The sequence below is a fragment of the Salvelinus fontinalis genome, chromosome 30, assembly GCF_029448725.1.
Source record: "Salvelinus fontinalis isolate EN_2023a chromosome 30, ASM2944872v1, whole genome shotgun sequence".
NCBI classification, from domain to species: Eukaryota; Metazoa; Chordata; class Actinopteri; order Salmoniformes; family Salmonidae; genus Salvelinus; species Salvelinus fontinalis.
The window spans coordinates 31,571,454-31,587,323 of NC_074694.1; the positions used below are offsets into that span (position 1 = coordinate 31,571,454).

The window sequence follows — 15,870 nt, forward strand, 5'->3', positions numbered from 1 at the left end:
CCCTTCCCCCTATACATATCTACCTCCATCACTCCAGTATCCCTGTCCCCTTACCCCTATACATATCTACCTCCATCACTCCAGTATCCCTGTCCCCTTACCACTATACATATCTACCTCCATCACTCCAGTATCCCTGTCCCCTTACCCCTATACATATCTACCTCCATCACTCCAGTATCCCTGTCCCCTTACCCCTATACATATCTACCTCCATCACTCCAGTATCCCTGTACATGCAAATATGGTATTGGATCTGATTTTTAAATATTTCCTGTATATAGAATGCTTAATTACTTACTTTGTGTTTCATATTTCCATATTTTATTTTTTCATATTTCCTATTCTTATTTCTCGTGTTTTTCTTCTAGTAATACATTGTTATAAATTATTGCATTGTTGGGTTTTGAGTTTGCAAGAAAGGCATTAAACTGTACTTGTGACACTAAAACTTGCAACTATAGTTTACAGAGGTGAAAGAGCCCTAGCCTGCAGTACTAAAATGCAACCTTTGCATCACTTTATTTTTTGTCAGAACAGAGGTGGATGATTTGATGTGTTTTCCACACATTTTCAAAATTCTAGGATCTAGAGTCTATAGCATTCTAGAGAGAAAGAAAGAGAGCGAGGGGTTAACGGATATATTTTCAGTCCCATTTCAGAATGAATTCAAATCAGACTGATTTCCAGGTTGGAATTGTTTTAATGTTCATCAGTATGACACTGACACTATATGGTCAAATAAAACAATAACCTTAAAAGGGCCAATCTGCGATTGGTACATTCATTTTTAGGCTTGTAAATGATTGATGTATACCCAATAACTATTGAAAAATATAACTTATAAATGCCTCATGCTTATATCAACTGTCGTACCCCATCAGAACCCTAAATATGAGCTTGTTTTATTCATTTGTTTGCAAACAATGTAAATATCAACAAAACATTCATTGTTATTTACTGTGTATTCATTCCTCGGGTCACTAATTCTATGTTTTATATCTTTAACTCTGTATTGTTGGAAAAGGACATGCAAGAAAGCATTTCACTGTTTGTCTACACCTGTTGTTTACAAAACATTTGGCAAATAACATTTGATTTGTTATGGTTAAAACTATAATTTTTAAATCATAAATGGTAAGTCTCTTTTCAGGTCTCTCTTGAAAAAGAGATGTTATCTCAATGAGAAAAAAACGGTATAAATAAAGGTTAAAAAAAATACAAATAAATGAAAAAGTATCAAAAGCTTTGTCTATTAATTTGAGAGTGGTTATATTTCTCCATCCCTATCCCACAGCTGTTTACCAAATTGATTGCAGTGATTATTACATGGATGAACACACGCAATGCAAATGGCAGTCACAACAGCACTATCAGCATTATTAGTGAGAAGATCTATCATTTTCAATCAATTGATTGATTGATCATTTTGGAATCACAGGAGACAAAACAACATGTACATTTCACAGTTGAAACAAGTACACCTGGTTTTATGTTGAAGATTTGGGATATTTTTACCCCTCTGAAATGCAATACTACTAAGGCATCTAGATCTTCTTACAGGCTTAACATTCAGTACATGTTAACAGGACACATTTGTGTGATAGTTTTCCAGCTTCATCCCCTTGGATCGAAGATTATTCCTCCCAGGGTTACTGCTCCTTTGGCTGGCAGATGAAATGTTGTCCATCCTGCAAATGTGTCCCTCTGGATTAAATGTTGTGCTCCGTCACCTAATTGATTCTCTCTGGAATCTAGCCCACATATTTGGCACTAGCGTCCTTTTCCCATATCTTCGTTTCCCCCTCCATGGTGTGAGAGCACAGTGGACCAGCCTCCACAGCAGTCTAGAGCAGTGAAACAGATGGAACAACAGCACCACCTTGTGGCGTATTGAAGTAAGTCCAGAATCAAGTCTTTCTGGGATATACTGGTCCAGTCTTTTCCATAGATTATTCTTTAGGCAGGGTGCAAAGGACCACAAAAGCAACATCCAGGTCCTCTGGCCCTCCCCGCCTATACAATGGTACCTATGGGAAGCATTGTAATGGTCCTTAGAAGAGAAAGGGTCAGTGTCCTGATACCACTCATATTGGGCTTTTGGATGTTGAGGTGTGTTGGAGTTTTCTGTGTGTGTGTCTCACCACTGTATGTGCGGGGGCTTTGTGTGTGTCCGTGTCTGGCTGGGGCTCTGCTGGTACTGTGTGTGTAGGAGTGTGTTGGCGTGCGTTGAGTCCTGTCCCTCCAGCCAGTCTTGGTAGAGAATGTGCAGCCCAGGGTTGGTGTCAGGCAGCCTGACTGGTAGACTGCTGTAGGCCTCCTCCATCTGCTGAACCAAGGCTTTGTCCACCCGACCTCCTGTCTCTCCCTGCGCCTGCCCACGACCACTCACACAACCTGGGGAGAGAGAGGGGAGATGGGGGAGAGAATAGAAGAGGGGGAGGTAGAGATGAGAGAGAGAGAAGATGGGAGAATGAAGGGTCAACATTCATTGGGACAATAAAGATCACACTAAATTACTAGTGTAGTTTCTACATGAATTCAGCTTCCTCAGTTAAATTTTTTACACTTGCACCGGTGGATTTAAGTTCAATAGCAGCCTAGTCTGGGGTTACTCAATTGTAAAAAACGATTTGTGCAAGAATTTCTAACACAGGTTTTCACAATTGCCTCGTCACATTAACCCAAAACCAAACCAGAACTAGGAAGTAGATGTGACTGACAGGTGGCTGGGCCAATGGGTTACCTCCGGGGCAGGATAGCACTTCCACCAATTGGTAGGGGACGTGTCCTTTCCTCATGCGGTGGACCAGGGTCTGGATGTTCCTGAAGCCGTAGACGGATGCAAACTGCAGCAGCACCTCCCCATCCCGCTCCAGACACACCTCCTGAAAGTCACGGTTCCTAGAGGGAGGAAGGGAGGGGAGACAGAATGAGACGGATATTTAAACTCACGTCCTCTTTTACAGCCTGCTTCCTCTACCCCCTTTCCTACCCCTCTCTGCTCTCATCCTTCCCTCTCCAGCTTTCTCAGTTCAAGGTCTTCAATTTCTCTCTCTGTCCCAGTCATCCTTCTCTCCCCTCCTCCGAACTTACCTGAGAGTCTTGTATGTGATCTCCTCTACATCCAGACTAAACAGTTCAGAAGCAGCATATTTGAAGATGTGTTCCAGGAAGCCCTCCGATCCTCTGCCCTGGTGTCTCACCAAGGCTGGATCCCCAGCATCACTCAGGCTAACATGGAGACGAAGAAGAACGTGACACACTCTGAGTCACTGAACCTAACACACAGAAATACACTCACAGACACACGCATAATAATAATAAACTATTTGTTTAGCGCTTTCAATACAAGTAAAAACGTACCATATCATATCATAAAATAACTAAACAGAAGTGCTAACAAAGAAACAAATATATATATTATTCAGTTGTTAGCAATTTTCAGCCAATCTCCAACCTTCCATTCTTGAGCAAATTTCTGGAGAAATTGGTTTTCAAATAGCTAAAAGAGTTAAGTGCCAACAGTATTTCTCTCTCTGTCCTTGTACTCTTAGATTTAAGTACTGCATTAGACACTGTTGACCATGAGATGTCCTTCTGGACAGACTGGAGAGGTGGATTGGCCTCTCCAGTCCAGTTCTAAATTGGTTTGGAACTATTTAACCGGTTGAGAGTTTGTCACCCTTGGTGAACATAACTCAGAGAGAATACATATCACATGTGGCGTTCCAAGGTTAGATTTTGAGTCCCGTACTGTTCAGTTTATATATGTTACCCCTTGGCAGCATTATCAGAAAGCACAGCATTGATTTTCACTGCTACGCACACAATACACAGCTTTACATGTCTGTGTCCCCAGAGGATTTTAGCTCCGTGGATAAACGATTAGACTGTATTAGTGATTTAAATACTTCCTCCAGCTAAATCAAGACCGAGGTAATTATTGTTGGAGCCAAAGCACAGAGAGATAATATTTTTTTTATTTCACTAAGCAAGTCAGTTAAGAAACAAATTCTTATTTACAATGACGACCTATCCCGGCCAAACCCAGATGACGCTGGGCCAATTGTGCGCAGGCCCATGGGACTCCCAATCACGGCCGGACGTAATACAGCCTGGAATCGAATCAGGGACTGTAGTGACGCCTCTTGCACCGAGATGCCGTGCCTTAGACCTCTGTGTCACTCGGGAGCCCGCGCTCTAAACGCATAGTTTAATTAATGGGCAATAAAGATAAAACACCAGGTAAAAAACCTAAGTGTTATTTTATATTCTGAACTCAATTTTGAATCCCACATTAGGAATGTGACCACAAGAGCTTTTACCACAGTGCCATGGTACAGCCATTTCTCTCTCAGGCTGATACAGAGAGACTCACCAATGCTTTCATTACAAGCAGGCTTGACTACTGTAATGCTCTCCTGCCTGGTCTACCCAAGAAAGCCATTGGTCCTCTGAAAACATACAGAATTCTGCAGCACGGGTACTGACCAAGACCAGACAGAGAGCAAACATTACACCGGTTTTAAGGTCTCTGCACTGGCTGCCTGTGAGTTTTAGAATTCATTTTAAGATTCTTCTATTGGTTTATAAATCAATCCACGATTGTGCACCCCAATACATGTCAGACATGCTTTTAAGTTATGTACCCAGTAGGTTCCTCAGTTAAAAGGCCAGTGCCAGATGAACTATCACAAAGCCTAGGACAAAGAGGCATGGAGAGGCAGCCTTTAGTTATTATGTCCCCAGCCTCTGGAATAGCCTGAGGAGGGCTGAAGCTGTGGACATATTTAAAAGAGATCTTAAAATCACATATTTTTAGCGTCGCTTTTCCTTAGGGTGCTTTTTAGTTCAGTTTGTGTCTTTCTTTTGTTTTATGTTTGTTGTGTAGTAAAACATTTCAGCTTTCATTCATTTATTTGTTGATTCTTTTAAAGCACATTGCGTTGCATTCCATGTTTGAAATGTGCTGTATAAAATAAGCTTGATTTGATTGAATTGATTAGGAGGAAGGACACACACACACATCACCGCTTCACTGAGCAACGAGCCCCACATTGAGCACGGACACAAACTTCCTGATAAGAGGCCAGGGAAAAGTGAAACACTCACACGTGGTCTAGAGGGACGGAGTCTAGGTCTGCTAATGACACCTTCATCTGCTCCATCATGTGGAACACCTCCCCTGGAACACACACACACGGATTTACAGTCTTACATTAAACAATGGACAAATTATAAAACCTACAGGTTTACAGTAGAAACACAAATGACCTCCCTCACTGTCTGATGTTTCTCAATTTCTGGGGATAGAGAGGGGGTAATGAAGTGGGTCTAGGTATTGGAGACAGGGAATTGAAAGAATAGCTGGCGTCGAGGCATCTTGTGAGAGGAGGAGGCTGGAAATGATGAAAGGAAGAAAATAGTTGATGAAAAGAGAGAGAGAGAGAGAAAGAAAGAGGTAAAGCAGATAGATATACCTCTCCCTGTCTGAGTCTGTAATACCAACATGTTTCAAGCAGACCAACAAGGGTTCTTGGGCTCAGGGACTAAGGTCACCTGCCTAAATGACAACCGACCCGTAGCACTCACCACTGTAGCCATGAAATGCATTGAAAGGCTGGTCATGGCTCACATCAACACCATTATCCCAGAAACCCTATACCCACTCCAATTTGCATACCGCACCAACAGATCCACAGATGGCACAATCTCTATTGTACTCAACACTTCCCTTTCCCAACCGGACAAAAGGAACACCTACGTGAAAATGCTATTCATTGACTACAGCTCAGCGTTCAACACCATAGTGCCCTCAAAGCTCATCACTAAGCTAAGGACCCTGGGACTAAACACTTCCCTCTGTAACTGGATCCTGGACTTCCTGACGGGCCGCCCCCCAGGTGGTAAGTGTAGGTAACAACACATCCGCCATGCTTATCCTCAACACGGGGGCCCCTCAGGGCTGCATGCTCAGTCCCCTCCTGTACTCCCTGTTCACTCATGACTGCATGGCCAGGCACAACTCAAACACCACCATTAAGTTTGCTGATGACAACAGTGGTAGGTCTGATCACCGACAACGATGAGAGAGCCTATAGGGAGGAGGTCAGAGACCTGACTGTATGGTGCCAGGACAACAACCTCTCCCTCAACGTGATCAAGACAAAAGAGATGATTGTGGACTAAAGGAAAAGGAGGACCGAGCCCGCCGCCATTCTCATCGACGGGGCTGTAGTGGAGCAGGTTGAGAGCTTCAAGTTCCTTGGCGTCCACATCACCAACAAACTAACATGGTCCAAGCACACCAAGACACTTGTGAAGAGGGTATGACAAAACCTATATCCCCTTGGAAGACTGAAAAGATTTGGCATGGGTCCTCAGATCCTCAAAAGGTTTTACAGCTGCACCATCGAGAGCATCTTGACGGGTTGCATCACTGCCTGGTATGGCAATTGCTCGGCCTCTGACCGCAGGGCGTGTACGGCCCAGTACATCACCGGGGCCAAACTTCCTGCCATCCAGGACCTCTATACCAGGCAGTGTCAGAGGAAGGCCCTAAAAATTGTCAAAGTCTCCAGCCACCTTAGTCATAGACGGTTCTCTCTGCTACCGCACAGCAAGAGGTACCGGAGTGCCAAGTCTAGGTCCAAGAGGCTTCTAAACAGCTTCTACCCCCAAGCCAAAAGACTCCTGAACATCAAATGGCAACCCAGACTATTTGCATTGCCCCCACCCCCACACCCTCTTCTACGCTGCTGCTACTCTCTGTTATTATCTATGCATAGTCACTTTAATAACTCTACCTACATGTACATATTACCTCAATTACCTCGACACCGGTGCCCCCGCACATTGACTCTGTCCCGGTACCCCCTGTATATAGCCCCGCTATTGTTATTTACTGCTGCTCTTTAATAATTTGTTATTCTTATTTCTTACTTTTTTGGGGGTATTTTCTTAAAACGGCATTGTTGGTTAAGGGCTTGTAAGTAAGCATTTCACGGTAAGGTAATACCTGTTGTATACGGCACATGTGACAAATAACATTTTATTTATGCAGTGCCTTCAGAAAGTATTCAAAACATTTGACTTATTCCACATTTTGTTGTATTACAGCCTGAATGTTGCGTCACTGATCGACACACAAACCTCATAATGTCAAAGTGGAATGAAAGTTATTTTTTTGGGGGGGGGGGATTAATTACACATGAAAAGCTGAAATGTCTTGAGTCAATGAGTAAGCCCTTTGTTATGGAAAGCCTAAATAAGTTCAGGAGTAAAAACGTACTTAAAAAGTCACATAATAAGTTGCAAGAACTCCGTGTGCAATAATAGTGTTGAACATCATTGATGAATGACTACCTCATCTCTGTACCCCGCATTATTTGTAAGGTGACTCAGTCGAGCATTGAATTCGAAACATTCAACCACAAAGAACAGGGAGGTTTTCCAATGGGTCGCAAAGAAAAGCACCTATTGGTAGATGGGTAAAAATACAAAAAAGCAGACATTGAATATCGCTTTGAGCATGGTGAAGTTATTAATTACACTTTGGATGGTGTATTAATAAACCGTCACTACAAAGATACATTGTAGTGACTGTGTACTTCCTAACTCGGTTGCTGGAGAGCAAGGAAACCGCTCAGGGACTTCACCATGAGGCCAAAGAGGCCAGTTTAATGGCTGTGATGGGAAAAAAACGAGGATGAAAAGAAGAAAGCCTGTCCAGAATAAAATATATTCCAAAACATGCATCCTGTTTGCAATAAGGCACGAAAGTAAAACTTCAAAAAATGTGGCAAAGAATTTAACTTTATGTCCTGTGTCACGCCCTGACCTTAGAGAGCCGTTTTATTTCTCTATTTGGTTAGGTCAGGGTGTGATGTGGGGTGGGCATTCTAGGTTTCTGTATTTCTGTTTTGGCCGGGTATGGTTCTCAATCAGGGACAGATGTCAATCGTTGTCAATCGAGAATCAGACTTAGGCAGCCTTTTTTCCCACCTAATGTGTGGGTAATTATTATTTTGCGTGTGTTTGTGTGCACCTCGGTTGCGTCACGTTCTTTGCGGTTTACCTGTTTGTTTTGTTGGTTAGGTTCTTCACTCCTATTAAAAGATGTGGAACGACATGCACGCTGCGCCTTGGTTGTTTTATGACAGGGAGTTTGAGGATAGCGAGCGTGACATCCTGAATACAAAACGTTATGTTTGGGGCAAATCCACACAACACATCACCGAGTAGCACTCCTCATATTTTCAAGCATGGTTGTGGCTGCATCATGTTATGGGTCTGCTTGTCATCGGCAAGGACTAGGGAGTTTTTTGGGGATATAAATAAACAGAATAAGCACAGGCAAAATCCTAGAGGAAAACCTGGTTCAGTCTGCTTTCCAACAGACACTGGGATACACATTTTCCTTTACAATAACCAAAACACAATGCCATATATAGACTGGAAATGTTCACAGTTATGACTTAAATTGGCTTGAAAATCTATGGCAAGACATGAACATGGCTTTATAGGAATGATGAACAACCAATTTGACAGAGCTTAAAGAATTTTTAAAAGAACAATGCGCCAATATTGTACAATCCATGTGTGCAAAGCTCTTAGAGACTTACCCAGAAAGACTTGCAGCTGTAATCACTGCCAAAGGTGACTAACATGTATTGAGTCAGGGGGTTGAATACTTATGTAATCAAGGTACAGGGATTTCAAAAAGATTTCAGTCCCTTTGAATTATTCCACTTTTTCTTTTACATTACAGCCTTATTCTAAAATGGATTAAATTGGGTTTTTATTCCCTCAATCTACACACAATACCCCATAATGACAAAGCAAAAACAAAAATATGATTTAGACCCTTTACGCAGTACTTTGTTGAAGCACCTTTGGCAACGATTACAGCCTCGAGTCTTCTTGGGCATGACGCTACAAGCTTGGCACATCTGTATTTGGGGAGTTTCTCCCATTCTTCTCTACAGATCCTCTCAAGATCTGTCAGGTTGGATGTGGAGCGTCCCTGCACATCTATTTTCAGGTCTCTCCAGAGATGTTCGATCGGGTTCAAGTCCAGGCTCTGGCTGGGCCACTCAAAGACATTCAGAGACTTGTCCCGAAGCCACTCCTTCGTTGTCCTGTTGGAAGCTGAATCTTCGCCCCAGTCTGAGGTCCTGAGCACACTGCAGCAGGTTTTCATCAAGGATCTCTCTGTACTTTGCTCCGTTCATCTTTCCCTCGATCCGGACTAGTCTCCCAGTCCCTGTCGCTGAAAAACATCCCCACAGCATGATGCTGCCACAACCATGCTTCACCATAGGGATGGTGCCAGGTTTACTCCAGGTTTCTGCTTGGCATTCAAGACAAAGAGTTCAATCTTGGTTTCATCAGACCAGAGAATCTCGTTTCTCATGGTCTGAGAGTCTTAAGGTGCCTTTTGGCAAACTCCAAGCGAGCTGTCATGTGCCTTTTACTGAGAAGTGGCTTCTGGCCACTCTACCATAAAGGCCTGATTGGTGGAATGCTGCAGAAATGTTTTGGTACCCCTCCCCAGATATGCGCCTCGACACAATCCTGTCTCAGAGATCTACGGACAATTCCTTCGACCTCATGGCTTGCAGCACTGTCAACTGTGGGACCTTATTAGACAGGTGTGTGCCTTTCCAAATCATGTCCATCAATTGATTTCATCACAGGTGGACTACAATCAAGATTTCAAAACAAATCAAGGGTGATAAATGGAAAGAGGATGTACCTTTGCTATGAGACTCGAAAATGAGCTAAGGGTCTGAATACTTATGTAAATAAGGTATTTATGTTTTTAGTATTTGCTACATTTGCAAACATTTTTAAAAACCTGTTTTCGCATTGTCATTATGGGGTATTGTGTGTTATTTAATCAATTTTAGAATAAGGCTGTAACGTAATAAAATGTGGAAAAAGTCAAGGGGTCTGAATACTTTCCGAATGCACATTAGTGTTTTATTTGTCATAATTTTTTTACAAAGAGTTTGAATTTTTCTTCCACTTTGACAGAGTATTTTGTGTAGACTGACAAAAAAAAAGACAAATCCATTTTAATCCCAGAAAATGTGGAAAAAGTCAAGGGGTGTAAAGGTAGAAGTAATGAGAGCATAGTACCTGATGTGAGGACACAGTCCACATCTCTGCTCTCCAGGAGACTGTTGTAGAACTCCTCTCGCACTGCCTCCAGTTTCTTATCAAAGCATGGAGCCACCATAATATGGTAAAGCTTGTCTGGGCTCAGCTTCTACAAACACAAAGCAGACACCACTATTCACCTGCTGTGTGAGATGAGTAACATGATTAAAACACATGAATAGTGTGGCATCAATCAATATTCACATGTTCTCATGAGTTTCATTTAATTGTACGGGGTGGGTTGTTACAACACACAAATAGCACTGACCTGTTGTTTGGCAAAATAGTCTTTGACCAGACAGCCCATGATCTGTTGAGGAGACCTGGCCGTACAGATGTGAGGAATGACCAGACTGCCCAGAACACGCTCAGCGTACCGGATCCACCCTGAACAGAAGTGGAATAATGAAATTGACATGAGTCCTAAGCTTATGGTTTTATTATCTAAAGGGATGGGGTCAGAGAAAGATGTAGAGCGAGCAAGACAAACAGAAAAAAAAGAGAACATGAGGAGAACGAGTACATGAGAGAGCGTAAGTAAGCATTTCACGGTAAGGCCTACACCCGTTGTATTCGGTGCATGTGACAAATACAATTTGATTTGAATGAGAGAGCAGAAGAGGGAGGGCGACTCCCCTCCTGAAAGGCCTATCTCCAGGGAAGGGAGTGGTGTGAGGCTGTGTCTGTATCTCTCCCTCCCAGCCCGGCTCTGCTATCTCTACTTTCAAATGGGAGCTAGGTCCAACCCTTAATACCCTTACCTTAATAATGCCACACATCCCTCAAACAGCACACACAATTGTTCAACTGAAACACAACAAAGCTGCTTAATATTTTATACTAAGGTTGTGGTGTGTGTGTGTGTGTGTGTGTGTGTGTGTGTGTGTCTGTGTGTGTGTGTGTGTGTGTGTGTGTGTGTGTGTGCAGAGGGAAAGAGGGGGAGGAACAAGGAGATTGTGTAAATATTACCTGGACAGGAGGAGGTGAACATGGGTAGGGCCTGGCTATCATGGTGCCTCCTGCTGTACCTCTGGACAAAGTCTCTCTGGCTCTCCAGAATACTGAAGCCTGCTGCTAGAGTAGTATCAAACACATACTGCACTCCTACAGACAGAAAGGGAGGGTGAGAGAGAAGGGAAGAGAATGATTCATCTGTTACGGTAGATGCCAATGAATGTACCGCACTTTTATTTCACATACACACGCTGTGCTCTACTAATCACACACACACACTCTCTCTCTCTCTATATACGTATACAGTGGGGCAAAAAAGTATTTAGTCAGCCACCAATTGTGCAAGTTCTCCCACTTACAAAGATGAGAGGCATGTAATTTTCATCATAGGTACACTTCAACTATGACAGACAAAATGAGGGAAAAAAATCCAGAAAATCACATTGTAGGATTTTTAATGAATTTACTTGCAAATTATGGTGGAAAATAAGTATTTGGTCACCTACAAACAAGCAAGATTTCTGGCTCTCACAGACCTGTAACTTCTTCTTTAAGAGGCTCCTCTGTCCTCCACTCGTTACCTGTATTAATGGCACCTGTTTGAACTTGTTATCAGTATAAAAGACACCTGTCCACAACCTCAAACAGTCACACTCCAAACTCCACTATGGCCAAGACCAAAGAGCTGTCAAAGGACACCAGAAACAAAATTGTAGACCTGCACCAGGCTGGGAAGACTGAATCTGCAATAGGTAAGCAGCTTGGTTTGAAGAAATCAACTGTGGGAGCAATTATTAGGAAATGGAAGACATACAAGACCGCTGATAATCTCCCTCGATCTGGGGCTCCACGCAAGATCTCACCCCGTGGGGTCAAAATGATCACAAGAACGGTGAGCAAAAATCCCAGAACCACACGGGGAGACCTAGTGAATGACCTGCAGAGAGCTGGAACCAAAGTAACAAAGCCTACCATCAGCAAGGGCATTGAAGATGAAACGTGGCTGGGTCTTTCAGCATGACAATGATCCCAAACACACCGCCCGGGCAACGAAGGAGTGGCTTCGTAAGAAGCATTTCAAGGTCCTGGAGTGGCCTAGCCAGTCTCCAGATCTCAACCCCATAGAAAATCTTTGGAGGGAGTTGAAAGTCCGTGTTGCCCAGCAACAGCCCCAAAACATCACTGCTCTAGAGGAGATCTGCATGGAGGAATGGGCCAAAATACCAGCAACAGTGTGTGAAAACCTTGTGAAGACTTACAGAAAACGTTTGACCTCTGTCATTGCCAACAAAGGGTATATAACAAAGTATTGAGAAACTTTTGTTATTGACCAAATACTTATTTTCCACCATAATTTGCAAATAAATTCATTAAAAATCCTACAATGTGATTTTCTGGATTTTTTTTCTCATTTTGTCTGTCATAGTTGAAGTTTACCTATGATGAAAATTACAGGCCTCTCTCATCTTTTTAAGGGGGAGAACTTGCACAATTGGTGGCTGACTAAATACTTTTTTGCCCCACTGTATATCACCATACGCACACACCCACACAAAGATCTTTGAGGAAACTACAGGGCTTGTCTGGAATCCCCAGTCAGCACAGAGACATAGATACTGTACACGCTCACTTACCCAGGCTCTTGAGGAAGCCACAGAGCTTGCGTGTGGCCTCAGGAATGTCCAGACCGTACTTGACAGCGAAGAAAGGCAGAGACTGGGGACACACTGACACCACCAGGACCTGGTGTTTGGACACATCACACTTCTGCAATGACAAAAAGAGGGAGAGGGACATGTCAAACGTCGGCCGAGAAGAGAGAGACCATTTACCTGGCATCAACACTGAATGCCCCAAACAATCAGTCTGCATGCCAGGCAAAGAGACCAGCAATAACACACATTAAAAAAAATCTGGCATGAGGTCATCTGGAAACTAAGTACAGCAAAGATAACACAATTGTTCCTCTTTCCTCTCAGACAGTATATACCCTTGTCTCTTTAGCTACTATTGAAGCACAGACATCATTAAGCCTCTCAGATCTCCACAAGTGCTTAGGGAGGATAATCATGTGAGGTGTCCAGGTTTGTATTCATTAGTGACCACCTCAGCAAAACCTTTTGAAACGAAAAAGGGAAAACATCAGTTGTTATTAGATAAGTTTAAATAGTCCCTCCCTGTTTCAGTCAATTTTCTTCCATTTGGTGCCTATTGGATATGACCCAGGTAGCCTGGTCAGTGGTCCATTAGTACCTTGTTGAGGCCCAGGACGCGGGCCACCTCCTCCAGGTTCTGTTGGGAGATCTTTAGGCTCTCCTCCTCGGACACACAGCCCTCACAGGACAGACAGGCACTCAGCAACACCTGCTGCTTGAGGAGATGGGAGGAGGCAGGGACCTCTCCGTTGGCTACATCTTCCTCCGGAAGGGAGCTAATGTCTTCATCCCTCTGCTTCTTGTTGCACTGGAAATTATCAACCAACAAATCATTATCAACCAACAAATCAATAAATTAATCAATGTTAGAATTGGACACAAAATATGATGTTTGACTATAACATGCAAAAAGTAATGACCTCAAACAACTAGGTCAGAAACGACTGGATGGGCAATTTCAGTTGCAGAGACACTCGCACACTGCACAGTGAAACCACAAACATCCCATGGGCTTACCTGTTTAGTGCAATTCTCACACTTCTCCTTGCGTCTTCCAATGTTCTCTTCTGACATTTTTCTGTGAAATGGCTGTGGGTTGGATTTCACACAAACACAGGATCAGTAAGCCATCCAACTCTGGAATAGACCTGGGATCTTCACAACACTTCTACACATTTTCCTTGGACAACTGTCGTGCCAACTACTCTACGATCCAAACTAAAATGCTAGTATTTGTGTGTGGGTGTGTGACTCAACTCCACCCAACTTCTACATCATTAACCCTGTCCTAACCAATCAGGATCATTCTTCTTATCTCAACAGCAGCATATAATAAAGATGGTAAACTGCCGACGAAACAGCTTCCATATCACAACAAAGTATACATAATTGCACCAAATGTGTCAATAGTCAGGCAATGAAGCTTTATTTGTATAGGCTATGACATGTTAACTACCATGTTGACGGAGATCCAAAGAATGGACCCAAACCTCAAATCATCTGTGTGTGTCCTCTGTATTCAAAATGGGGATACATAGTATACAGTAAATAAAGACAAAAATAATCATAGATTATTATTATACATCATTCATCATCATAATTGATATAATAAATGCTAAATAAAGGCTGAAGCCTCTGTTAGAACATATAGGCCTATTACCAGGACCCAATATAAACAGCAATTTATTTAGCTATTTATATCCTGGTAAGGGTTAATTAACTATGATTATGCTTTCTGTTAGTTTTAAATCTCTAAACAGTAATTGGAGGGAGAAAAACATTCCTTTCTTGGCAACAAATGTGCAATGTCTGGCATGTCTCAGATAACCTACGATGCCTATACCAGGGTCATCAGCCATTAAATGTATTAGTTAAGAATTGTTCTATTAACAAAGGCTGAGGGTGTATCTCGGTTTGTTTATCCAGCTCTCTCTCTTCTTGTACACGAATCCACATGTAAGGAGATGAACATTTAATTTACCAACTGTGTGGAAAAACAAACACTCAATGTCAAAAGTCTTGGCTTTGTCCCTTCAAATGTGGTATTTCTAATAAGATAAGAGAGGTGCACCTAAATATTTTTTACACAATATGTACCCCTCCAAAACAATGGTGTCAATGTTAACAGAAATTGATGAAACATTCTCCAATGATGAACCTGAAACACGGACACATTTGTTTTACAGATGTTCGCCCACTATTCGATTTGAGAGATATGGAGGAGTAAAACTGGTCACTTTATTGTTACTCTGAACTCTTTGAAATGTAGAATATCATGATTTTGGTCAACGTTATATCCACAAAACTATATCTAAAAAAAAAAAAATCAACCCCCTGCTTTAAAGTGTTTTTGATATAATTTGTTTTAATTGAGTCTCTTAAAATACTAAATAACAAGAAAAGCTTATCTAAAGTCCATTATTATAACGAATTATCTTGTCATGTTTTGTGTCTTTCATGTTCTTGGCCATTCTTGAACTCAATGACATCCGATTTTTCCGTATTTATTACATCACTGCACGCACGCACGCACGCACGCACTCACTCACTCACTCACCCGTTGGACGTTTTCTACTAGTCTGCCTTTATACAAATGACTTCAGACACCTTTCAAGCTGTTTCGTAAAGGAGAAAGGGGGAGTTTGAGCCAGGGTAATATGTGGCAATGTTTACTCAACAATATCTGAAGCGATTACGATACCACTGAAAGGCTATAATGGACAATATGCGACGGTTTCTGTCACAAGACCGTCTGATGTAGAAATTAGTCGGGGGTTCCAGACCGGTTTTCCAGACGGCTTGACATCAGAATTCGTAACCATTGAACTATAAAAGAACATGAGTGACTCCATTGAGCCCCGGTCAATCAAGGGCGCATGCGTAAAACCCGGTTCCCTTTGGGTGCGTCACGCGCAATGTGAAAACGTTTTTTTCCCACTTTTGTTGTAAATCAATGACTATATTCTAGTACTGTAAGATACTTAAAATCAAATATGATTGAGATGCGTTTTTTCTCCTATGGGTTTGTGTTATTAAAATATCAGAGAAAAGTTGTTAGAAATATTGTTTCCTCTACATTTTTATCATGGGGGGG

At 42.4% G+C, this 15,870-nt stretch overlaps 1 protein-coding gene across 1 annotated transcript; it reads right to left on the minus strand.

The window, feature by feature from the left end:
- Positions 1 to 683: 683 nt before the first annotated feature.
- On the minus strand, positions 684 to 15,817 carry LOC129829045 (nuclear prelamin A recognition factor-like). Its single transcript, XM_055890487.1, has 11 exons — positions 15,334 to 15,817; positions 13,794 to 13,865; positions 13,375 to 13,584; positions 12,756 to 12,888; positions 11,137 to 11,271; positions 10,436 to 10,554; positions 10,147 to 10,276; positions 5,116 to 5,188; positions 3,097 to 3,234; positions 2,747 to 2,904; positions 684 to 2,397 (listed from the first exon to the last, which is right to left on the minus strand). Exons 2-11 carry the CDS (start codon positions 13,848 to 13,850, stop codon positions 2,141 to 2,143), a joined length of 1,410 nt encoding a protein of 469 aa, XP_055746462.1. The 5' UTR covers positions 13,851 to 13,865; positions 15,334 to 15,817; the 3' UTR covers positions 684 to 2,140.
- Between the last annotated feature and the right edge of the window lie 53 nt (positions 15,818 to 15,870).

Bases quoted from the DNA above. Each gene is read 5' to 3' on its own strand.
- LOC129829045 (XM_055890487.1), bottom strand. From the start codon at position 13,850: ATGTCAGAAGAGAACATTGGAAGACGCAAGGAGAAGTGTGAGAATTGC. The intron at 10,555-11,136 runs GTAATATTTACA...ACTTCTGTTCAG, and splicing joins GTTCACCTCCTCCTGTCCAG to GGTGGATCCGGTACGCTGAG. The intron at 10,277-10,435 runs GTCAGTGCTATT...TTGTGTTTGTAG, and splicing joins ACTATTTTGCCAAACAACAG to AAGCTGAGCCCAGACAAGCT.